Below are 26250 nucleotides of genomic sequence, written 5' to 3'. Positions count from 1 at the left end.
AGGTCAGTGGCCTTGGGGACCAACTATCCAATTCTGCCTGAGACCAAAGGGTTTCCCAGGTTGTAGGACTCTCAGTGCTAACACTGGGAAAGTTCCGGGCACACTGAGATGGATCGTCACCCTGCCCCGGGGCCTGAGAACCTCTCCCCTGACCACAAATGAAGATCCACAAGCCAGCGAGACAGGGATGGGAAGCTGCCCCTATGATCAGCTACCTCCTTAGGTAATTAACCAGTATAATGTAACACACACACACACACACACACACACACACACACCCTGGGGGCGGGGAGGGCGAGTGTGCAGGGATTTGGAAATGGAACAGGAACCTAACCTATCAGGTTGGGCTTCAAGCCTGCAGGGAAGCTGGTGAGCTGAATGGGGAAACTAAGGCATGCCCCAGTCAGGATTATCGCCACTATGGGAGGAAAGCCATGAGTTCACGAGCCCCTGAGATCGGCCTGGAGCGGCATGACCACTTTCCAGCCCCCACAGGCTGAGCTTCTGTGACCTCCCAGGACATCCTTCCCACCTCCCCACATTGACATTTTCCTTCTCTTTCAGGACACAGCTGGAGGGAAGGGCAAAGACAATACCAAATACAGCAACATGCAGAAGAGCTTTGTTGACCGAGGTCTCACCAAACCTAAGGAGAAGCTGCTAAAGGCAGAGAAGCCAAGGAAGGAAGGTGGCAAGGGCAGATTCCCCCTGCCCACAGCCAAGCCCCGGACCCTGGCCCAGCAGCAGGCCGTGATCCGAGGCATCACCTACTACAAGGCAGGCAGGAAGGAGGTGTCCGAGGCTGTGGCCGGTGAGTTGGAGAAGGACTAGACCCTGGGAGGGACAGGGCAGGGAGTCGGGGGTTGCTAATGGGTGGCTACACCCCAAGGATGTAGCCTCCGGGGAGCCAGTGTCTTCTCTAGATCTCAGCTCCACTGCCTCTTGGTATACTGTGCTCATCCACACGATGGGATAGTGCTCCTCGTGGGGTCGTTGGGACGAAATAATAGAATCCACACAAAGGTCCACCCAGTTCCTTTCCCGTACTTTGAGCTGCCTCCACCCCTCCTGGACTTTCCCTTCTTCCATCAGAGATTTGCTGAGGATCCGCTAGGTGCATGCCAGATCTCCCCAGAGATCTGCCTAACACGGGCATCGCAGTCCAGCAGGGAAAAAAACATGCCCATGACCAGGCAGCAGCCACAGGTGGGGCGGGAGCCCCAGGGGCTATGGAGCCAGGCCAGGGTTCTGGGAAGTGATGTGCGGCCTTCAGAGCACCTCTTGTTTCCAGAGTGGCCTTGGAATGGATGGTCTCCCACTTCTTTTTTTCCCCAAAGTAGAACCCACAGAGTCTCGTGTTTTTCCTATAATCCATGGGGGATCACAGTGAAGGGCAACCAAGTAATTAACCAAAGAGAGAGAGAGAGAGAGAGAGAAAGAAGTCCCAAGAGTACCCAAATTTCAGGGCCATCCCCACTGGTGTGGCTCCCAATTCTTCCTCTGAGACCCTCCCCAAATGCCTGCTCCCCTCTCATGTCCCAGAGAGGTGTCCAAGCCTGATCCCCCACCTGTGTCCTGCTGACCACCCCTTTCACTGAGGCCCTCTGCCTACCCCATGTCTAAGGGGCCAGGAGATAGAAATGTGAGGGACTGGTCTTCAAGAGCCACCCCCCTCCCTAAATTCTTGGTCTCTCAAAGCTCAGGGGCCTCTTCCCAGAGCCCCTGGTGCTAGCTACTGGCTCTGAGTCCTGCCAGCTCGGCCTGGCCACAGTACAGAACCTCTGACCCCTGGCTGGGCACTGCCCAAGAACAGCTGCAAGCATCTGGCTCTGCCAGCGAGGCCCGTGGGAACAAAGCCCTTGCCCTGGCAGGTTGCCAAGGCCAGGCCGCCCTAGAGGGTGTGTTCCATCCCTAAGGGCTGCCCCACAATGGAGCCTGGCTGAACCCTATGCAAAGAGGAAGCCTGGCAGGGAAAGAAAATGAAGAAGTCGGGTCATTGTCGTGGAGTCAAAGGGCTTCATCCTCTGAGGGCCACACCATCCCCTTTCCTTTGTCCCTGGAATAGGTTTTCTGTGTACTTTCATACACGCTGTTCCACTAGATCCAGGTAAGGAGACAAGCTCAGAGAGGTGAAGAGACTGGCTCCAGGTTTCACAGCGAGTTGGTGGGACGGGGACCCAGATCAGTGGGCTACAGAGCCTGCCTCAGACCCCTCCCCAGCTCTGTGCCCTGCTGTGTGGCATTGATTCTTCCTGTTTTCCCTACCCAGACCCCATCCATCCCAGCTAGACAAGTGTGTGGGTCAGGGATGACCCAGAGATGGCCCCATACAGGTCCCACAGGAGCTGAAAAAGTCATCCTATCAGCAAAGGCCTTGCCAGCAGGGGTGGGAGAAATGGGGTCCAGAGGTGCCCAGACAGCCTCAAGATCAGAGATAGGAGATGAATGAGGGCAGAGAGACAGACACCTGGGGTCCGGAGGTGACGGGAGGCTGGCTGTGCCTGCCCCCTCCCTGCCTGAAATGGCAAATACTGGGTGAGAGGAACTGCAGGCTGGGTTCCAGAGGGGAGGACCAGGAGAAAGTCTATGAAATGGGAGCCAGGTTTCTGTCTTCTGGAGTTGAGTCTAGGACATGAAAAAATTGGTATAGGGACTCCTGGGTGGCTCCGTGGTTTGGTGCCTGCCTTCGGCTCAGGGCGTGATCCTGGAGTCCCAGGATCGGGTCCCACATCAGGCTCCCTGCATGGAGCCTGCTTCTCCCTCTGCCTCTGTCTCTGCCTCTCTTTCTGTGTCTCTCATGAATAAATCAACAGAATCTTTAAAAAAAAAAAATAACCTGAACCATTTCTTGAAAAAAAAGAAAGAAAGAAAGAATTGGCATAAAGTGTTTGACACTTAGGAGGGCAGGGGTCTCATATTTGGCACCTCATGCTTGCCAGGACCTGTGCAAGTGAGGTGTATACATTTTCCTCTGATCAACACAATAGCATAACACGGTGGGCCTTTTGACTCTTGTTTCATAGAAAGGGAAGCTGAGGCCCACCAGGGCAGGGGAGTTGGCCAAGATCACTCAACTGGGGGCCTTGGAGCCAGTCTACTGACCACAAAGTCTCCCTACCACCTACTTTTTGAGTCCTTTCACCCTGAGGAGTGAAAGATGTGAAGCCCCCCCTTCTCTCCGCCATGGCCCCAGAGCTGGGAGCCAAGTGGGCCTGGGGAGGATCCTGGGCAGCCGCACAGGACATGAGCACGGGTCCTCTCTCTACAGATAACGCCCTCAAGAGCACTTCCTGGCTGGAACAGCTGCCGCCCAGGTTGGAGGGCAGGCCACCAGAGCCCAACTCAGCAGAACATGATGAGGCTGGGCCCAGGGCCTCAGAAGGAGCAGACTTGACCTCTGACACCCCCAGTTCAGATCCGGCCACCACCCCCACCCCGACTCCCACCACCCAGCCCCAGCCCACCAAGCCACCTTCACACCCAGATGTCCTAAGCCAAGGTGAGTAGGCCTCATAGGAGTCAGCAGAGTACAGCCCCTGGGCCAGATCCAACCTGCAGCCTGTTTTTTTTATGACCCTTGAGCTTAAAGAACAGTTTTTTACATTTTTAAAGGGTTGTTAAAAAAAGAAAAAAAGAATACAGGACAGACGTATATGGTCTGGAAAGCCTAAAATGTGTACTATTTGATCCTTTCTAGAAAGTCTGAGCACATTTAGTCAAACAGTATTTTCAACAAATCCTTCCTAACACATCACCTAGGATCCCATCATCCAATCCAGCAACTATTTTCACTTCTTTATTTTCTTATGTCCACGTTTGTAGCTTTGGCTTGTGCCTTTCAGTAGAAATATTTTCCACTAAATCACCGACCTGGAGGGCACCTTTGATACCTGTGATAACAAGGTATTGTTAAACCCATCCCCTGCTTTGGTCTGAATGCATTCGGCTTCCTGGAATCTTTCCTAAAGGGTCCATCTGCAATGTGGACAGCAGCTACCACTTATCTGGCTCCCCCCACAGCCCATTTCCAATGTCAGAAAACTGGAAATAATCTGAAGGTCTAACACTGAGGGGACTGGGGCAGAGCTGTCTGGTGGCTTGGTAGAGCCTTGAAATCACATCATTAAAAACCCATTAATGATGTGAGAAATTGCTCAGTGGAGGGCAAAAACGGGATACATAAAACTATATATTCAGAAGAACCACAGTTTTTTAAAGTATGTCCACATGACTGTATATGCAAAGAAAAAAAATAGAAGGAAATACAACATGTTTCAGTTTTTCTTTGGATAATGACATTTTTCATGATTTTTATTTTCTTCATTCTCCTTTGCTGAATGTTCTGTTTTCTACAATAATCAAACATTGCTTTGGTCCTCAGGAAAGGGGGGAAAGGCTGCAAACAAAATACCGGGAGGGATGTAGGTAAGACCCAGATAAACCTCGGGGCTGTTGCTTTGGCTCGAGGCCTGGGGTCTGAGTGCCAGATGCAATACCCCTCACTCCCTGCAGGCAGAGAGATGAGCTGTGAGGGCACCTTGCGGGCCGTGGACCCCCCTGTGAGGCATCACAGCTATGGACGCCATGAAGGAGCCTGGATGAAGGACCCCTCCGCGAAGGATGACAGGATCTATGTCACCAACTACTACTATGGGAACAGCTTGGTGGAGTTCCGCAATCTGGAGAACTTCAAGCAAGGTTGGAGAGCTGGGAGACGGGAGGAGGTGTGGCACGGTGCCCACGGTGTGGGCAGCCTGAGGAGGGTCTCCCATGGAGACTGGGCCCTCCTTTCCCTTTCCCAGCCTGGCCCAGCTCCAAATGATCGGTCACCCCAAAGAGGGGCATCTGAGGGCACCCCCCATGGGCTGGCACAGAGCCAGGAGTGGGAATGTGGCAACCAACAAGATGGATGTGGTCCTGCCCCTGTGAGCATAACTTACTGTCAAGGCCAACAATACCGAGAGCTTCCTCTTCTCGAGTATTTATTATATGCTAATCTTGCTATGTGCATCAGCTCGTGGTAGCTTCATAATTCTATGGGGTGGGGGTTATCTCTCAGTTATACAGATGAGCAGAGCCCCAGGCCTGAGAGGAGCTGCAAGTCTGGGCAGGGAAGGGCAGGATTTTGGTTATCAGATCTGCGGCATGATGGGGGAGAGGGTCATTTAGGCAAGACCAACCCACCAGAAATGCACAGATGGGAGAGCCAAAGACCTCTCCTCTCTACACTGAAAGATATAATTTCAGTGTAGTGTTTGAGGGAGAGCTCAAGGGACTGTGGAACCCCAAACGAGATCAGAGAAGACTTCCCCAAGGAGGAGGTGATGCTGACTGAGCTGAGCCCTGTTGGGAGAGCAAGAATAAGCCAAGCAAAAGGGAAAGGGCGGGGGGTTCCAAACTGAAAGCCCAGAATGTGCCAAGGCCTGGCAAGGAGAAGCAGGATGGCATGGAAGGGAGGTGGGGAAGCATAAGGAGAGAGTAGGCTCAGTCAGACCCTGTAAGCCACATCAAAGTTTGGATTTATCCAGGGAGCTGTGGAGTCCCAGGGTATGGCCTGGAACAGCCAAAGTCCTTCCTCTGCCAGGTCAAAATTGACCTGGGACCTGCCGCAAGTGGTTCACAGGCTGGTGTGGAGGAAGCCAGTGAAAAGTGCTAAGACAAGGGTTATGGGGGGCCAGAGGAGAGGCCCTCCCTCAAGCCTGGGGAGGTCATGGAAGCCTTCCGGGAGGAGGTAACATTGGCAGCGAGCTCTGAAAGATACGGAGGCATCCTGCTAGGCAAGTAGTATGGGGAATGACAGTCCAGACAAAAGGAACAGCATGGGCAAAAGCTCTGAGACAAAGCACAGGGGCTGTCTAAATCCTGGCTATTGCAGTCCATAACTGGGTGACCTTGAACCCTCTGACCCTGTTTTGTCCTTGGCATATGGGATGCTAACAGTGCCTGCTTCACAGTCCCGGTGACATAAGATGATGGGCCCAACTTCAAACCCATGGCCTACTCAGTATTCCTTGCTTACTGGGCCACTCAAGAGCCCTGGGTGGCTTGCCAGGCCCTAGCGTGACCATCTGCCCTCCACACAGGCCGTTGGAGTAACATGTACAAGCTGCCCTACAACTGGATCGGCACGGGCCATGTGGTGTACCAGGGTGCCTTCTACTACAACCGTGCCTTCACCAAGAACATCATCAAGTATGACCTGAGGCAGCGATTCGTCGCTTCCTGGGCGCTGCTGCCCGACGTGGTATATGAAGACACCACTCCCTGGAAGTGGCGTGGCCACTCAGACATCGACTTCGCCGTGGACGAGAGCGGCCTGTGGGTCATCTACCCCGCTGTGGATGACCGCGATGAGGCCCAGGCCGAGGTGATCGTGCTGAGCCGCCTGGACCCCAGCGACCTCTCCATGCACCGGGAGACCACATGGAAGACACGGCTGCGGCGGAACTCCTACGGGAACTGCTTCCTGGTGTGCGGCATCCTGTATGCCGTTGACACGTACAACCAGAAGGAAGGCCAGGTGGCCTATGCCTTTGACACGCACACAGGCACCGATGCCCGCCCGCAGCTGCCCTTCCTCAACGAGCACGCCTACACCACCCAGATCGACTACAATCCCAAGGAGCGGGTATTATACGCCTGGGACAACGGCCACCAGCTCACCTACACCCTCCACTTCGTGGTCTAGCCCGGACCTGTGCTCACAGGAGAGGAGTGGCAGGGGATATGGGGGCTCCCCCACAGCAACTCCTGCAAGGGGCTCCATCAGCAAAATTTATTGGAGTCTAGGCCCGGGGCAGGTGCTAGGCATGTGGTGCAGCCAGGATAAAGCTTCCTTGGCACCAGGTGGATTAATAATCCCTTCCACTTGCAGAGCACTATGCCAAGAGCTTCACATGCACAAACCCATTCAATCCTCCCAGTAGCACCCTCAGAGATAGAGATATTTAAGCCCATTTAACAGATGAGGACACTGAGGCTCAGAGAGACCATATCACTTGCCTAAGTAGCCTCAGTTTGGATCAGGCAAGCCAGGTTGTCACAATAGCCCTATTTTACAGATGAGGAGACCTGACCGTGCTCCCCTACACCTCCAGGCCTCTCCCCACTCTTCTAATTTCTCTTGTACTCTCAACTCTCACTCAAAAGCAGAGGCCTCTGGGACCTATGCACTCGTGCTGTTGGAGGCTCCGCGCTGTGTACCACCCCAGGCCCCCGCTCTAGCTGACATGCTGGTGGCCCTGGGCTAATGTTCCTGCTCCTTGCCTTTGGTCACCCCGCCACCACCATCCACCTCACCCTCTGTCCAACCACATTCCAAACCTCCATGGTCACCCAGCCACTGAGCATAAACCACACCCCGAGGAAAAATACTGGCTCCTGTTCCAAGGTCCCCTCCCTCCGCATTTATGTTTACTTTCTCTTACTGCTCCTCAGTGCTGTCATTTGTTTCTGCAGCAGCAGCTGAGGAGGAAGCAGGCAGCTGCCTGCCAGGCCCAACTCTACCAGGGTGAGGACCTGGGCCAGGTCCCTCTCCCCCCAGAAGTGCTGGCTTTGGCCCCACATACCCGGGCCCTGGGACCTCTCCTCAGCTCCTCCCAGAGCCTTTGGGCCCGGGCTCCATGTTGTCCTTTCTCTCTGGACCTTTGAACCCACAACCTACCTGCACTCAGGGATACCTCCAGGTCTGCCATGAGCAAGACCCTGCACCCAGGGCTGGGGTGGTGCCAGGATGAAACAGATTCCTTCTTTGTCACTCCTGACCCGGCCATTTGTTGGAATGGCCTAGCAGTTTTTGGCGTGGTTAGGGGTCCTGGAGGAGGCAGAGATCTAAGCAGTTGGGTCCAGAAGAGGCATTGGACCTTATGATTGCAGGGAAGTGCTTGAGGGTGGAAGCTAGAAAGGAAGGGGAAGGAGGTCTGTGGACTGGGCTTTTCTAGGCTTCAGAGTTGTTGGTGCCAGGCCTTGGGGCTGAGGAGGCACAGGTGGACCATCTGTTACCTGTGCTGCTGGTGGCTCCCCTGAGCCTCAGACCCAGACAGTCCACAGGACAAGCCTTTAAGCCTGTACCTCATCTGCTTTGGATAGTAGTATTTTTAGAGCTAGGAAGTTCACCAGTCCAACTCCCTGTTTCAGCAAAGGAAAAAGAGGCCCAGAGAGCTTTAGAGAGTGGCTTGGGCCACACTGAGCAACAGGACACAGCTGATCTTCCAGAAGGGCTTTGTCTATAGCCTGCATTCTTCCTTCGAGGCAGCTCTGCCTGGGAAGGCCACAGACTACCGAGCACACAATCCATCCCAACACCTTTGAGAGTATTTACTGCTGATCCCGACACCACCCTCTGTCCCTACTCCCCTCATTCTGTCCCCATGCCAGCTCATGCACATTTGTGTATTTGAACACCCAGCTGCCATGTTAGAAAATTCAGCTGCAAACCTAAGAGTGGAAGGAAATGCATTTTGTGCAGAAGACATTTCTTTCAAGCATTGTCAGGTGATGTTTTATTTAAGCTGTAACTCACCCCTGAAATAAAGAGGAATGATGATGGCCAGCCAAGCAAGGCCTGACTCATAGTGGTGGACACATCCAGCCTCCCCCACCCAGCCATCGGCGGGCTCCACTGAACAGTCTCTTCAGGGGGCTGCGTTTCCCTTGGCCCTGGGTGTGGGTTTTACAAGACTGTCTTTCATGATATCACAGCCTAACCATGCAAGAAATGTTCAGACTCCTCTTGCTCATTAGTCTGAGAAAAAGGAAAGAAAGGACGAGATTTGGGAAAATTAAAGGGCAAGCAAGCTTGTTTTCTGGGGAAGATGATGCTAGCTGCAGCCTCCAAGCATTCACTAAGACCCTTTTGTTTTTCAGGCCTTAGTATGTGGGTTATGTGGTAGATAGTTCTTTTGCTCACTTTATAGATAGTCAAACAAGCCCAGACATGGGTCACTTGTCATGTAAGCAGTTGAGTGGAGAGCTGGGTCTCAAAATCAGGTCATCTAATCATCACCACTGACTGAGCATCAGGTGTGCCAAGCATGCCAGGTGCATATTCTTGCATCATCACAACAGGGAAAGTGCCCATTTTATAGACGAAGAAACTGAGGTAAAGGGACTTACCCAGACTACCCTTAGTCTGTGGCAGATACGGGTTTCAGAGCTGGTCAGTACGTGTTGTTTGCCAACTGCATGGCACTCCAGGAGCAGCTCCAGAAGTGGTGGCTTTTATTCACTGTGACCAGGCCACAAACTGCATCCACAGAGGAGACCCAAGAAAGAGGTTGGAGTCAGCTTGTAAAGAGCCCTGAATGTCAAACCAAGGACTGCCTCCAATCACATTTAGAACAAAGTCAAGTATAAATTAACAGAGAAAAGAAAATTCTAAGACAATTGGAATTTATTCCATTGCTGATGGGAGGCAGGGACAGGTTTTTGTCATGGACTTTATTATATTTGGCAACAAGTACTTCAAATAAGAAAGGACCAGGACTGGGGAGCCCCAGTGTTTCTTACTGACCTTGGATGTGAAGGCAAAGGAAGCTGTCTCCGATGTTCTGAACACATGAAGGGGCTTTGGCTACCACCTTGGATTCCCCCGTAGAGATTACTAGGCCTGAATATTTAATTTGCTCTGTCTGCGGAGGAGAGAAGGGAGCCTCTGCCTTGGGGGCAGCACTATAAGTGAGGCTGGGGTTTCCCTGGGAGTAATTTGAGTGTTCCTGAAAACCTATGTTCCAAAGCATCATTTTTTCTTCTTGACAGCATTGGAAACCACTCTGGTGACAGGAGGACACAGCACTGATGGTTGACAGGGAGCCTGGGCAGGAGTTAGAGAGGCCTAGGTTGGGATCACTCTGCCTCTTATGTGCTGCATGCTTGGGCAGGGTAGAGACTGAGAGAGGGGACAGATGTCAACTCCCTTTTATGACTGAAGACCTGCAGCTTAGCAAAGACTTGGGCCAGCTGAGGACCCAAGCAGCACCATCCTAGAGCTAGAAGGCACTTTTACACACATTGTTACTGACGCACCCAGGAACCCCCAAAGTTGGCCTCACTTTTCCTCCCTTCACCCCCCTATTACCCCCAGGTGATGAACTGCAAGTTCAGAGAAGTTAAGCAACCTGCTCAGGGTCATGAATCTAACAAGTAGTAGAGTCAAGATTTGAACCAGGTCTGTTTCTACACCAAAGCCCCAAACTACCTGTTGTTAGTACTCTTCTAACAAGTCGTGTTTCCTCTTTTGCTTTGGCAGCTGGGAATCTCAAAGTCAAATTTGAGATTACTTTTTAACAATTATACTGAGTCACCGAGTGGGCTCTGACTTCATTCTAGCTTTCTGCTTTAGCCTTGACCCTGATCTGTTTATTTTTACTCTATTGTATTATACCTACATTTGTAAGTTGCCACAATACTTTTTTTTTTTTTTTTTTTTTGCAACAAGGTGGTATATACCTAAATAAATACATGATCAAAAACTCTGTTTGAAAGTCTTCACTGAACACTATGGTCTGTTTCCTTATCACAACACAGACATTTAATAACCAAAAAAGAATATTTTCCTGGGAAAAAGAGTGTTGTAGAACTAGGGAGGTAGGCCTTAGCATCTGAGTCCCATGTTTCCCAAACTTGTTGCTCCTGTGCAGACCTTCATGATTTTTGCCATTCCCCTTGACTGTTCAGTATGGTTTACTATTTCCCTTTCAGATGATTTCATTCTTTTTACGACAATAATTTTATTTTAGGGGAACCCAGGTGGCTCAGTTGGTTAAGTGTCTGCCTTCAACTCAGGTCATAATCCCAGGGTTCTGGAATGGAGCCCCACATCTGGCTCCCTGATCAGCAGGGAGCCTGCTTCTCTCTCTCTGCTCTCCCCCCATTGGGTAAACTCTCTCAAATAAATGAATAGAATCTTTTAAGAAATAAATAAAATAATTTTATTTCTAAGGGAAGGTTAATAAGCTGCTAGCAAAAACAATTTTTTTAATTTTCAATTTTTGAAGGAGGAATATTACAATAGTAAAAAAGTCAGTGACTACCATGCAAGGTGGCTGGGATGGGACACTGAACAAGCAGCACTATTGCCTTCTTGTGGTGGATACTGCACCTATGAGCCCTGGCCCAGTTGCTCTTTGTGTAGAAAGTAAGATTAGCAAATGTCAGAGGGTACGAAAGACAAGCCAACAGCAAGTGGACATTGACCTTGATGTAATCCCAGGGACAGGACTAGAGGGAATGGCTTATCCCATGTGATTGAAGGGCCTTTCACCTGGTGGCTTAGATGATCACTGATGGTGACACAGATTTAGACCAACTTCCCCAAACACAAACACAAACACACATATAGTTAGGCCTTCCCTCCCCAGCTTTGGCAGAGGTGGGGACTGCACCTGTGGCCTCTGGCAATAACAAGGGTCCCACTCCCCCAGGACAGCCAGCCAGAAGCACTAATGGGTGCCATTCCTGTCACCGTGCAGACCCAAACATGGCCAGTCTGTGTGTGTTCTGTGCCAGGGGTGGTGCTCAGTCTTTGCAGCATTATGTCCTTGAATCTTTCCAGTTACTTCACGCGGTTTGTCCATTTGTCCATATTGCACAAATGAGGAAACTGAGCCACGGACTGCTACCTCTTGTGTTCAAGGTCACACAGCTGGTGGTGGCTGAGCTTACGGAGTCACCCTCCAAAATGTGCACCAACCTCAGCTCATTTCAGAGCCACTGGGGACTGTGGAGGGTGCCAATGCCCACGTACCCCCACAGACCATAGCATAGTCTCTGGTGGAGGGCTGAGATTTAGTATATTTTAAAAGTTCCCCGGAAGATTGTGTTGTGCATTCAGGGTTGAGGCCCCCTGCTGCTCCCCCTCCCACTGCTCAGAAAGAGCATGCCATGAGCACAATGGGGTGGATCCGTCAGATGCCAGGCTGTACCCAGAATAGCATCCTCTGCCCTGGCTGCCACAGGAGAGAGAACAGAGAGAGCAGGCCTCGGCCTGGCATGTCAGCCTTTTCTCCCCTATGGGGCGGCTGCAGCTGGGGGTGGGGTTTCTAGGGCACAGAGCACAAAGGCTCCATCTGCCCCCAGGCAGTGCCCAGATGCTGTCCCGCCTACCCAGCCCTGTCTGAACTCTGCCCACGTCTGGGGCCAGCCCCTCGACCCCCCACATTCCAGTAGGGACCCCATGAGGCAGGAACAGACAGGGCTTTCAGGATGCGTGCCTGCCAGGGGGGATGAATTATTACCGAGAATTATCTGCCATGAGCACAGGGTGGCATTTCACGTGCCAAAGGTTGGCTGGCCCCGCCCTGGCCCTGGCTGCTTGGCTCCGGGGCCCTCATTCCAACTGTGCGAGGACAGAAACTTTATTCTCTTCCACAGTGAGAGGCCTCCGCCCCTTACCATCTGTGCAGCACCCCCTCAGCGATCCCCACCACCCCTACCCAGGGGCCAGAGCTTTCCTTCTCCAAAGCTCAGCGCTGAGCAGATTACATAAAAGTGATTAGAAAGTCAAGTTTCCCAGGTCTTTTTAAGCCAAGGATTTTATTGACAAGCAAAGCCATTGTTTCCAAGTCACTGTTGCCCCAACCTGTTCTGGCTTTTCTGCATGGGGCCCTAACAGATGCAAATAGCTGCTGCAGCTGAGACAAGCTTATTGTGGAAGGATCCAGGGTTCAGTTTAATCCCAGCTTGGCCACCTACCACCTGTGGAATCCTGGAAGATCCTTAGCTCAGTTTCCTCATCTGTAAAATGGAATAACGACCTTGACCTTCCAGAAATGTTGGGGGGTTGAAATGAGATAGTGGATGTGGAAAAGCTCTAAGTGGGAACATGGTGGGCATACAGCCAGGCAAGGCATGATTTTTGTCAGGGACCTCGAAGACTGACCTTGGTCTTACTCCCCAGGTTAAGGCAGACCCAAAGTGACAATTGTCGGCAAATGTAAGCCATATTCTCAAAACTGATGCCCAGAGGGCAAATTTCTTTCACTTAGTGTGCCTACTTGGACCGATCGGTAATGGCTGTCTATGGCTGTCTATGGGAGCAGCCCACCCAGGCCCAGCGTAATTGAGAGATTAGTAATATCTGCCATGGGAATAAAAAGTTAGGGTAGGATCATACATGCTACATTTTACCATTCCTATTCTAGAGCAAGGTCTAAAAATACTCCTCGCTCAAGTTTTTGTCTAGATTTGTGTGGCAGCTCCACACTAATCTTTCTGCTTTTTGTCTCTTCCTACCCTCTGATCCTCAACTCAGCTGCTAGGGTGAATTTTTTAAAATGAAAATTGGACCATTTCATTCCATTACCTATCACTGTCCCATGGCTCCTCCCATTGCTCTGAGGATCAAACCACACTCCATGATTGACATTCTGGGCCTTCACTGGCCTTCTCAGTCTCATCCATCACCACACATTTCCAAATATCCCCACCTGGAGCACCATCAATCTGAGCATCTTCAAGAGCTGAATTGTGAGGATTCAAGGCAGCTTGGAAAGTCAGACCGAAAACCCTATACCCAGACTCACAAGATCAAATCAAGATCAGAGGGGCAGCCAGAGACCTCTCAGCATTTGCCACCAGTGAATTTAACAAACCAGAAGGGGCTGGTAAACTTCCAATGGCTCCTGCGGTGCAGTTTACCAAGGCTGTCATCCTGCTCACCCCCTAACTGCACTGATGGGATTAGTCCTGAGTTGCCCCTGCAGAGGGGAATGCACCCTGCTCTCTCTCCTGATTGCCCATTCCCACACAACTCTCTCATCAGCAAGACCCAGGATGGAGGCTTTCAGGCACTGCTGTGTCCAAAGCTTTCTTATCCAGGATCCAGACATTGCATAAGGATTCCTGCCCCATCATAGGCCAGTGGGGTTCCTCTCCATCTCCCCCCCCCCCCCCTCAGTCCTAACTCTTGCTATTCCCCTGAAGGCAATCAGATAATTCAATCTTTCAGTTTCACAAACTTTACCCTGAGCTCCTGCTCTGGCCAGGCTCGGGGATAAGCACTGGGGATACGGAGAATGCACCATCCTTCAGTGGATATTGTCAATTAAGCTGGCTGGAAGGCTTGATGCTCCAGAAGCACTGCATGGCTGAGGAATGAGGACCATATAAACAAATCTCAGTGTGCTTCTGAGATTGGGATGTTTACTGAAATCATTAAGCAAGAGTTTAGGCTTGGTGAAGAGGCAACCACATGAATCAGTGTCTTTTTTTTTTTTTTTTTTATGAAAGAGTGTCTTGAGGGAAAATACCTTCTTTAAAGAAAAGAATCCAAAAAAATAATAATAATAAAAAATAAAGAAAGAAAAGAATCCAAACAGGCTTCTTTCTTTTTTTCTATTTAACTTGTTACTTTGAAATAAGTCAAGGTTCTAAGTTACAAGAGCAGGACAGAGGATTCCCATATACCTTTCCCCCATGTCCGCTGATTATTCACATTTTTTAAAAAGATTTTATTTATTTATTCATGATAGACATAGAGAGAGAGAGAGAGAGAGAGAGAGAGGCAGAGACACAAGCAGGCTCCATGCCGGGAGCCCAAAGTGGGACTTGATCCTGGGACTCCAGGATCACACCCGGGGCCAAAGGCAGGCGCTAAACCCCTGAGCCACCCAGGGATCCCAATTATTCACATTTTTGACATTGCTTTATTATTCTCTTTCTAGGTATATCCTTTTTTCTGAACCATTTGAAGGTAAGTTCCAGATTTGATGCTCCTTTCACCCTAAATACTTCAGTGTTTATTTCCTGAGAACATAGACACACATAAAACCACAGGACAATTAGCAAAATCAGGACATTCAGCATTGACATAACATTCTATCTAATCTACAGGTTTTTTTTAATTTTTATTTATTTATGATAGTCACACACACACACACACACACACAGAGAGAGAGAGAGAGGCAGAGACACAGGCAGAGGGAGAAGCAGGCTCCATGCACCGGGAGCCCGACGTGGGATTCGATCCTGGGTCTCCAGGATCGCAGCACCTTGGGCCAAAGGCAGGCGCCAAACCGCTGTGCCACCCAGGGATCCCTACAGGTCTTTTAAAAAATATTTTATTTACTTATTCATGACAGACACACAGAGAGAGAGGCAGAGACACAGGCAGAGGGAGAAACAGGCTCCATGCAATTGTCAGATATTTCTTCATGATTAAATCAGGCTACACATTTTAGGTAGGGATGTTTCAGGCGGGGCAGAAATAATTATTGTCTTTCTTAGTGCATTCTATTGAGAAGCCCTGGTTGGGGGAGCCTGGCTGGCTCAGTCAGTAGAGCATGCAACTCTTGATCTCAGGGTTGTGGGTTTGTTGGATATAGAGATTACTCAAAAATATAAAATCTTTTAAAAAGGGGGCAGGGGAGTGAAGCACTTGATGTCAAGTTGTCCCATTATAGGTGATGGTTATTTTGGTCACTTAGTTAAGGCATGTGCTACCAGTTTTATCTACTATACAATTACTAATTTCTCCTTATAACTCACAAATTCTAGGGGAGTACTTTGAGACTATACAGACATTTTATTCCTCATCAAACTTTCACCCTTTATGTTTATATCTTAATGATCCTTATCTATAGTAATTATTACCCTGATGATTATAAAATTGTGACTTAAGATTTCTATTGTTATTAGCATTCTACTGTAAAGAAGAGCTTACAGTAGATGTACATATATGCTTGTATGGATGATGGGCCATGAATTCTTATCTTATTCCATAGGTGATAATTCATTACTCTGATTATTTACTTGATAACCAAACTGTTGCAGATATGTCTGGAATGAGAGCTAATTCAGGCTAGACTTCTATGGCCTTTTGCTGTGTCTGTCTTATTCGCTGAGTGCTTGCTTACTTTCAAGTGCAAAAAAATGACCCGGGCTCATCTTGCACTCTCTCTGGCCTAGTGCAGAAATCAGCCATTTCTCTACAGAGCTCTGGTTCCTTTGGAAGAAGATGGTATTTAGAAGCAAGGAGCTAGCCAATAGATGGGCTCATTGTTTCTAGATCCTCTCAGTGAACAGAACTAGGAAATACATGCATACCTAAATATAAATCCAGGAGTTCATCCTGTTACCTCCTATTCCAGGCCAATATCACAACATTCTTCCTGGCCTTCCCCATGGCATATTTGTGTGTCCCTTCTATATCAGTGAGAAACCTGGCTCTCAATATCCTCAATGTATTTCATCTTTTACTCAATCCTCCAGTACCCAGAGAATAGTTTTAGAATTGCTGATCTATGCCAGTATGAAAAACAAGCCTGTTAGGTAGAGTTTTTAACATTTTTTTGCAGGAAGCCTCGGTGGCTCAGTGGTTGAGTCCCTCCCTTCGGCCCAGGGCGTGATCCCGGGGTCCTGGGATTGAGTCCCACATAAGGCTCCCTGTGTGGAGCCTGGTTCTCCCTCTGCCTACACCTCTGCCTCTCTCTGTGTCTCTCATGAATAAGTAAATTAAATCTTTAATAATAATAATAATAATAATAATAATTGTTTGCAATTTTTAAATCTTTTTTTAAAGTAAGCTCTATACCCAAAGTGGAGCTTTAACTCATGACCCAAGATCAAAAGTCTCATGCTCTACCGACTGAGCCAGCCAGGTGCCCCTTTAATTTAAACGAATTTGCATGTTATCCTTGCTCAGAGGCCATGCTAATCTTCTCTGCATTGTTCCAATTTTAGTATATGTGCTGTCAAAGCGAGGACACAATTCTTTTTGTCTTCAGACTGAGAGTATATATCAAAGTTCTGTATTCAAAAGTTACCTAGGTTGGTTCTATCCACCTCCTTCTGCATGGTTTGTTATTTATCTGAAATATAATTCTGTAACTTATCAGTACAGGCTATTTCATTAGAGTTTTTTTCTTTCAAGGCTTGTTTTTAGTTCCCTCAACAATAACACATAACTAAACTTTATTTTTCTGCTTTTTCACTTGTCTTCTTCCTGTTTTTGTTTTCATAAAGGAAATTAACCCATTTACATGTATAGTGAAAGCTACTATGTCTGGTCTTTTTCCTGATGTTTTATTTGTAGTTTTTATTTGTTTACCTCTTCATATGTCTTTTTTTTTTTTTTTTAAGTAGGCTCCACACCCAACGTGGGGCACAAACTCATGACCCTGAGATCAAGAGTCAGAAGCTCTACCAACTGAACCAGCCAGGCCTCCCCACCTCTTTAATACAACTGGGAGAGAAATGGCAGCCCCTTTGATCCGCCAGTGCCCAGCATCTGCTCTGGAACATAGTAACTAACACTCAGCAAATGTTTGTGGAATGTTGACTGAAAGCTCAACAAGTAGCTTTCCCTTGTACCTGGATAGACAGACATGCAATCTTGACCTTATTGAGATGGTAGCGATGACTATCACAGCAGTTGCCATGAAGGTGAATAATAATGTGGAAAGTCTTAGGAGAGGGCCTGAATGTTGTAGTCACTGAATAAACTATACCTGTTATTTTTGAACACAAATAAGAACTGGGCATGGAGCTATATTATCTTATTTGATCCTTACAATAATCCTGTTTTACAGATGAAAAAAAAAGGGTTTAGAGAAGTAATTTGTCTTTACAACTAGGAAGAATTCAGATCTGACTTCAGAATCTACCCTTTACCCACCACATGTCCCTGTATCTACATATTCAGAGACAAACACATACACAGGTAATCCCAGGAATTCTGAAGCTGTTGCTCACAAGGCCAAAGTTTCCTTAGCTGGACCCAACTGCCAGCCCTGGACCCTGGAAACCCATGGACAGAATGGAGGCCAATCCCATGTAGTCAGGCCTGTGAAGGGATAAGGAAATGCTCCTTTGATGGCTTTGAAATGTACCACCATACAGAGTCCTCCTCATCAAAATTAACTTGGATTTGTAAGGTTTGGCCAAAACATGTGGAAATGCACATTCTTGTGTTCTGCTAGTGGCAGTGTAAATAATGGCAGGCAACATCGATGAGAGCTTATTCTAGGCCTTTACACCAGGGTTTCTCAATCTCAGCACTATTGACATTTGGGACTGGATCTTTCTGTGTTGGTGGAGGGGGGCTGTCCTGTGCATTGTAGGATGTTTAGCAGCCTCTCTGGCCTCTCCTTATCAGATGTCAGTGCTATCACATCCCAGTTGTGACAACTAAAAATGTCTCTGGACATTTTTGCCAAATGTCTGCTGAGGGATAAAGTCACCCCCAGTCGAGAACCACTGCTTACATGTGTCACACTAATGCAATGCTCATAACAGTCGTATGAAATTGGCACTTTCATCATCCCCATTCTATAGATAAGGAAGCTGAGGCATAGGTAGGTTCAGGTCCTACCTTTAAAGAGCAGTAGAAAATGGATTAAAAGTCAGGCAGTTAGGGCAGCCCCGGTGGTGCAGCGGTTTAGCGCCACCTAAACTGCCAGGGTGTGATCCTGGAGACCCTGGATCAAGTCCCACGTCGGGCTACCTGCATGGAGCCTGCTTCTCCCTCTGCCTGTGTCTGTGCCTCTCTCTCTCTGTGTGTCTCTCATGAATAAATAAATAAAATCTTAAAAAAAAAAAAAAACTCAGGCAGTTAGAGCCCAGAAGCTACATTGCTTCAGTGTAATGCACAGCCTTTCTGATCTGACCTTTCCCTAGAACAATTTGGGAAAATATAAAAAGAAATAAAAATGCATGCTATTTGGCCCATAGTCTATATCTAGAACTTTAAGGAAATGTACATACAAGATGCTCATCTCATCGTTTACAGTCACAAAAAGCTGGAAGGGCATTAAAGACCCATGGGGAGGGGGGTCAACCTTTGCCTTCCTTGTGGGCCTGAGTGCTTAAGCACTGAGCTCAAACCAATATTTTTTTTTTTAAAGATTTTATTTATGTATTTTATTTTAGAGTGAGAGAACAGGGAGAGGGGCAAAGAGAGAGAGAGAGAGAGAGAGAGAGAGAGGCACATTCCCTGCTGAGTGCAGAGCCCTACGTGGGACTTGATCTCAAGACTCTGAGATCATGACCTGAGCCGAAGCCAAGGGTCAGACACTTAACCAACTGAGCCATCCAGGCACCCCAAAATCATTTTTTAACCTCACAAATTATTCTATAGACATTAAAAGGGATTATACACTGACATAGAAAAATTCCTCAATATTTTACTGAATAATAATTTAAGAAAAGAATAGAAAACTCCACGTAGAGTATGGTTTTATTTCTAGAAAAATGTTATGTATACATAGCAAGGGAGAAAAGTACTATTCGTAACTGGAGGTAATTTCAGTAGCTCTTGCATTTGTTGAGAATATTACCTGATGGCATGCCTGGTGTGAGAGGAGGGCCAGTCACAAAAGGCTACATATTATGTGATCCCATTTATGTAAAATGTTGGGATGGGCAGATCTATAGAGGCAGAAAGATTAGCAATTGCCAGGGGCTGGGGGAGTGGGAACTGGGGAGTGACTACCAGTGCATATATGGATTTTTTATGGGGTGATGAAAATGTTCTGGAATAAAATAGTGATGATGGTTAAATAATCTTGTGACTATACTAAAATTCACTGAATGGTAGTCACAGAGAGAGAGGCAGAGACATAGGTAGAGGGAGAAGCAGGCTTCTCGCGGGGAGCCCAATGTAGGACTCGATCCTGGACCTCCGGGACCACACCCTGAGCAGAAGGCAAACGTTCAACCACTAAGATACCCAGGCATCCCTAAATAAAATCTTTAAAAATTTTTTTTGTTTAATATCAAAGAGTACCTAGACAACATGGGCACAGCCAGGGCTTCACAGGGCTTCCATGCACACACCTCTGGCACTCTCCCATTGCTCTCTACGTTCAAGCCTCAAAAGCCTCTTGGATTAGAGGTTATCTTCTTTGATGGGCTTTAGTAGAGCCAAAGGACAGTTTTGGAGGATGATGGTCATAATCTTCATCAGCTCTCACTCTCACAATCCAGGTAAAAACAATATGCAATTACTGCAGGAAAAACTCTTCAGCCCCCACCTCCAAATAGACCAACTTCCCCAAAAACCAACTCAAAATCATGTAAACAAACAAGGGGCCTTGTTTTCCTTGCATAGCAAGAAGTCCTGGGTAGGGCAGTACAGAATTGTTTATCCAAAGGCTAGAGAACATCACTGAAGACCCAGATTCTTGCTTTCTTTGGCTCGTCCACTGCCAGATGGTCTCATCCTCAGGGATGCAAGATGGCTGCAGCAGTTCCAAGTATCACATCCTCACCAGGGTGTCCAGAGGCAGAAAGGAGTTTAGCTGGTCCTTCCCAGAAATCCTCCTGCAGATTATTTTCCCCCTCCCCAGAGTCAGAACTGGACCATGTGCCCTCCCTTGCCCTCAACCACTGGCAAAGGAATGAAGATCATTGTGATCCACTTAAATGCATCAGGATTTACCTGAGTAAAGTAGTAAGTTAATGGCTGGAGAGGTAGACACCAGAACAAAATCTGGTTTCTACAGTGATGGAAGAAGGGGAACTGGCCATCAGCCATGGTGGCTACATTGGAATTCCTCCTCCAGAGGCCTGCCCTCTACCTGACATGTTCTTTCCGGATCTCTCCAGGTTAACATGTCTATATTCACATCAACCTGTCACCTCCTCCAGGAAGCCCTCCCTGTCTTCACTGACTAGGTAGGTCAAAGAACCAGCACTTTTTTCACAGCTCTGGCCACAGTTGCAACTAAATAATCACATATGTCATTCTTTGATGAAAATCTGTCCCCTAGACAAATGCATTAGTATGTTACAAGAGGCAGATGTGAGATCTGGAAGATGATATCAAGAGCTTTCTCTGGGTGGTGAGATTTTTTATTAAAATATAACACACAGCAGAGTGCTCACATCTTAGGCGTAGCTAAATTACTATATAAATGTGTAAGCAGTTGGAGGTGATGGTGACATAGAGTAATTTTATTTTCCTCTCTGTCCTTTCATGGGAGGTTTAAATCTTTTTCAATTTTACAAGGGGCTGAGTCATTTATAAAAAAACAAAGCCTTTATTATTATTATTATTATTTTAAACAAAAAAATGTCATTTTCAACTATTGAGGATGTGGAAGGAGCCCATGGGGTGCTAAGAATTTCTTCTTTTCTTTGTTTTATTTTCCTGTCCTCCCCAATCCCCCAGCAGGAGCACCCTCCTGGAGTTTTAGATAACCTCCTCCATCCTCCAGGGGATAGGTAGGAGTGTGTTACAAAGGTCCAAAAGTCTCTCTGCTGGGCTCAAGATTAAAATGAGGCAAAAAGGTAAATTTTCATTAGAAAAATGATATGTATTTGTGTTTTGCTTTTCTCTTTCTCCAAAAGCAGGAATTTGAGGGATTTGAAACATTTGGCTCTTTTAATAAAGAACTGGAATTTCCTCTTAAAGATACTCCCATGTAGGGCAGCCCTGGTGGCTCAGCGGTTTAGTGCCTCCTTCAGCCCAGGGTGTGATCCTGGAGACCCAGGATCAAGTCCCACGTCGGGCTCCCTGCATGGAGCTTGCTTCTCCCTCTGCCTGTGTCTCTGCCTCTCTCTCTCTCTCTCTCTCTCTCTCTCTCTCTCTCTCTCATGAATAAATAAATAAATAAATAAAATCTTTTAAAAATACTCTCATGTTAATAATTTGTATGTGATAGTGTTTATTTATTTATTTTTTGATAGAGTGTTTATTGGTCCATTTATTCATTCACTCATTCATTCGCTGGGGTCTGCCTCCGTACCTGACCCATCTTAAGTGTGGGGGAACATCGAGATTGATCAGATCTGGTGCCTGTCCCCAGGGAGACAGACAACAGTCATAACAACCACTTCAAACTATGATTGGTGCACTCATGATTGCTGAGTGGGCATGGCATATAGCAGAGGCTGTCATCCAAGGGATGGGGCATTTGAAATGGGTTTTGAAAAATACATAGAAGTTTGCCAGGCAGAGGAGTGGAAAGGCATTTCAGGCAGAGAGAACAGCTGAGCCAGAGGCTAAGACAGCATAGCACACGGAGTGCAGTGGTCAAGGGCACGGATGCATAGCCAGAATGCCTGGGTTTGAGTCCTGCCCTACCCATCTCTTAGCTGTACCATCTTGAGCAATCTTTTCACTCTCTCTGTGCCACAGTTTCTTCATCTATTAAATAAAGCTAATGACAGCACCTACCCCACAGGGTTCATGAGGACTAACTCCGATATCACCAAAGAGCTTACTCCTTTTTGTGTTTTAAATGATTTTTTATTTATTTTCTTGAGAGAGAGGGAGAGAGCATGCCCATGCATGTGGGCACAAGGAGGGGCAGAGGAAGAGAGAGAAGCAGACTCCCCACTGAGCAGGGAGCCTGACGCAGGGCTGATCCCAGAACCCTGAGACCAGGACCTGAGCTGAAGGCAGACGCTTAACCGACTGTGTCACCCAGGCGTCCCTGAGAAAGAGCCTTTATTTATTTTTTTTAAAGATTTTATTTATTCATTCATGAGAGACACTGAGAGAGGCAGAGACACAGGCAGAGGGAGAAGCAGGCTCCCTGCAGGGAACCCGATACAGGACTCGATCCCGGGTCTCCAGGATCACACCCTGGGCTGAAGGCAGCACTAAACCGCTGGGCCACCCGGGCTGCCCTAGACAGAAACTTTAAAAGAGGCAACTAAGGTAGAATGAAGTCATGAGAATGGACCCTAATCCAGTTTGACTGGTGTCCTCATAGGAAGAGATGCGGACTAGATTGCACACGGGGAGGACCACATGAGGGCACAGGGAGAAGGCAGAGGAGAGAGGCCTCCTCGGAAGGAATCAACCCTAGGACACCTTCATCTCTGATTTCCACCCAGAACTTCCAGAACTGTGAGAGAATAGGCCTCTGTCGTTCGAGCTGCTCAGTCTGTGCTACTTTGTCATGACTGCCCCACCAGACTAATACAGAGTCCAACAGTGGAGGGACTTGGGGTTGACTCCATGTGGGAGCCAAGGGACGGAGAGGACAACCGATGGATTCCAGCTGACACAAGAAGTGGAAGGAGGATGAGATGGGACAGGGGTGAGGGCAAAGAGGCTGAATTCTGTTTCATGCTGATGGGAGACGCCTACGAAATGAAATATGTCGGTGGAGGAAATATAGGCCCCAGCCCTGGCCTCCATCCCCTCCCATCTCTGCATCTTGGGCTCATAGTATCCTGGCCCTGGGCCCGCAATGGCTCTACCAGCTGCTTTGGGTTTACCAAATCTACACGGTGGTGACAGATGCTGTCACCCCCAGCCCTCCTGCAGCCTGGGTGGGGTGCTGCCAGCTGGGCCTTGCCTCAGCATGCAGAAGTGGAAGGAAGGGTAGGCCAACGCTAAGGCACAGACCACAGAGATAGGGCCAAGGGCGCCCATCCTTCCAGAAAAACAGTCTGGTCACCAGGATACAGCTCGAATGTCTTATGTCACCTTGGATATGTCACCTTGTAGCTGGCCCGGCCCAAGGCACAATTTGCTTGGGCAGATTGGGTTTTCACTTCTACCCATGCTAAGAGCCTACTACCCAGCTGTTACGAGTCTCCCAGGCTCAGAGACGTGAGGTGCCTTGTCCAGCTGGTTGCATGGGGCTATCTCACACCGGAGTGCACGCTCTTCAGAGCTCCAGCAGCGGGCTTGGTTCCAGGTTTCCCGAAAATTGGACTTAGCCCATCCTCACCAGACTTCAGCAGTAACTTCTGGAGAGCATGGTGATGTAGAAAGGTCACCTCTGAACATGTATTTCTAGATTTTATGGTTCAGAAATTTGTTTTGTTTTGTTTTGTTTTGAAGGAGGTTTCAAGGCTCATCTGCTAAAAATATTTAATGTAAGAACTTGGAAGCCTTTGGGGGGCCGGAAATAGTTAATTACTGCAAAGTGCTGGGGTGGCACAAATGTCTGCCAATTCCTGGGCCATGTGGGGAGCCCAGGCCCTGCCCCAGCATGGCCCTTGGGGATCTCCCCACCCCTTCAGGGGTCCTGGCCAAAGCCACTTCCCATGGACTAGGTCCGAGCTCAGCCTGCTAGAAGCTGGCCTGCTTCCCAGCTGTGGTTTTTACTGTGATGTGCTGGGAGCTGTCCCACAGTCTGAGGCCTGGCTTTGGCTAACTCCTTACCTCCCAGGGGAGGGCTAGGAGGGAACTGGGGCTTGCATGCAGTGGGTCCCGGGTTCAAATCCCAACTCTAACCCCTAGAGGTCCACAAGACCTGAGTGTGGACTATAGAGGCAGACTCTGGATTAGAACCCAGATTTGAGGGGATCCCTGGGTGGCTCAGTGGTTTAGCGCCTGCCTTTGGCCCAGGGCGTGATCCTGGAGTCCCGGGATCGAGTTCCGAGTAGGGCTCCTGGCATGGAGCCTGCTTCTCCGTCCTCCTGTGTCTCTGCCTCTCTCTCTCTCTCTCTATGTCTATCGTAAATAATAAATAAATATTAAAAAAAAAGAACCCAGATTTGAGATTCCTGGGTGGCTCAGTGGTTGAGCACCTGCCTTGGGCTCAGGACACGTGATCCTGGAGTCCCAGGATCAAGTCCCACATTGGGCTCCCTGTAGGGAGCCGGTTTCTCTCTCTGCCTGTGTCTCTGCCTCTCTGTGTGTGTCTCTCATGAATAAATAAATAAAATCTTAAAAAAGAGAGAGAGAGAGAGAGAGAACCCAGATTTGGGACACCTGGGTGGCTCAGTGGTTGAGCATCTCTCTTCGGCTTGGGTCATGATCCTGGGGTCCTGGGATCAAGTGCTGCATCAGGCTTCCTGCAGGGAGTCTGCTTCCCCCTCTGCCTATGTCTCTGCCTCTCTCTCTGTGTGTCTCTTATGAATAAATAAATAAAATATTAAAAAATAAAAAATTAATTAAAAAAAACCCACGTCCTAACTATGTGGTCTTGGGCAACTCATTGTTTCCTCCTCTCACATAGGGAAGTAGAATAGTACTGATCTCACAGGCTTTTGGAGAGCATTAAATGACCCAATAGGTAAAAAGTGCTTGGAACAGTATTTGACACAGACTAAAGGCTAAGTAAATGTGGGAAGCTACTGTTACTGTACCTGTGAGCAGTGTCCCTTCAGCTCCCTGAGCCTCAGTTTCCCCAGGTAAAATGAGAGTGATATTGGACCCTACCTCAGAGCACTGATAAACTGATTACACGAGATGATGCAAGGAAAACATTTAGCACAGTACCTGGCAACTAGTGAATGTTCAACAAATTACTAGCAATTATTTTTATTATCCCAAAGCCCTTCTGAGAAGCTCACCCTCTGGAAAAATGGCCCAAGAGGTTAAGGATTAAATTAGAAGAGAGGCACAGGCATGCATTGAACAATCTCTAGAGTAAGGCTGCTGGCAGCCTCAAGGCACTGTAGACCCCTTTGTAGGTGGCACATGTTGGCCAAAGGGATGAAGGGGTGGGGTGAAGGGGCTGGAATGCAGCACGTCCTGATGCAGAGGCTGCAGCTGACAGCAGGGGATTCTGGGAACGGAAGCAGCTGGGAGGATGTTAGCTGTGGGGCTGGGGGACTGGGCTGGGGAGGGCAGAATGCCAAGGCCAAGGGTGGGGTGGGGAGTGGCAGCCTGGAATCTCAGCCTATGGGTGGAACGAGGGGCACAATTCCAATCTGGCTGGGAGCTTAGGCGAGTTCCTGCCCCTGTGAGCGGCACTTTGCTCATCTCTTAAGTGGGACCAGTGATGCATTCGATGACTCAAAGAACATGTGTGCTCCATGCCAAGTGCATGGTAGGTGCTCAATAACAGGGCTGTTGAAACCACCTGGAGGCTTAGACCAGTTTGGGGGACAAACTGGCAACAGAGCTTCCTGGCTGTATGTGGGACAGAGCACAGGCAGAGGGTGCAGGACAGCTGAGCCTGACCTTACAGCATCTCAGGCTTCCCTCAGCTACTTGGGCAGCCTGAGCAGACCTGGGCAGTCTCCCTGGCATCCTAAATGGGGAAGCAGATTTCCTAGCCTCAGGTGTGCCTGCTGATGCCAGTGGGCACTAGAGAGGGACCCTGTGGGTGAGGCTGCCCTCCCAGGGACTTTCTGTACCCCCACCCCCATGCTCTGCAAACCACTTCTTCCTGAGACTCACTATGGGCCCTTCCTCCATCCATCCAGCATCAGGATCATCACACATTCCTCCTCAGGCTCCAGACTCCCAGTCTGCAGGGCTGGGAGTTCAGTCTCACTCCTCTCCTAGCACTGGACTGTGACCCCCAGTGCAGCAACCCTGATGTGAGGTGATAAGATGCCTACATGATGACACGAAGTGAGGCGAATGACGTAGGTACTGTGACAAAGCGTTAGGCTACT

At 48.6% G+C, this 26250-nt stretch overlaps 1 protein-coding gene and 1 non-coding gene across 2 annotated transcripts in view; one reads left to right on the top strand and one right to left on the bottom strand.

Annotated features, from left to right (window-relative positions):
* OLFML2A (olfactomedin like 2A) overlaps positions 1-10481 on the top strand; it is a 30477-nt gene extending 19996 nt beyond the window's left edge. Inside the window, exons 5-8 of the mRNA XM_038549388.1 lie at positions 565-811; positions 3269-3499; positions 4513-4698; positions 6084-10481. Of these exons, the coding sequence (XP_038405316.1) occupies positions 565-811; positions 3269-3499; positions 4513-4698; positions 6084-6688 (1269 nt within the window). The 3' untranslated portion in view covers positions 6689-10481. The remainder of the gene's footprint in view (positions 1-564; positions 812-3268; positions 3500-4512; positions 4699-6083) is intronic.
* Positions 10482-16593: 6112 nt separating this feature from the next.
* Positions 16594-16701, bottom strand: LOC119873459. Its single transcript, XR_005365055.1, has one exon. It is a non-coding gene; the product is annotated as a U6 spliceosomal RNA (small nuclear RNA).
* Between the last annotated feature and the right edge of the window lie 9549 nt (positions 16702-26250).

This window comes from Canis lupus, chromosome 9 (genome assembly GCF_011100685.1).
Source record: "Canis lupus familiaris isolate Mischka breed German Shepherd chromosome 9, alternate assembly UU_Cfam_GSD_1.0, whole genome shotgun sequence".
In the NCBI taxonomy this organism is placed as follows: domain Eukaryota; kingdom Metazoa; phylum Chordata; class Mammalia; order Carnivora; family Canidae; genus Canis; species Canis lupus.
Note: the sequence above shows the minus strand (reverse complement) of the source record. Positions and strands in the feature narration are given on the sequence as shown.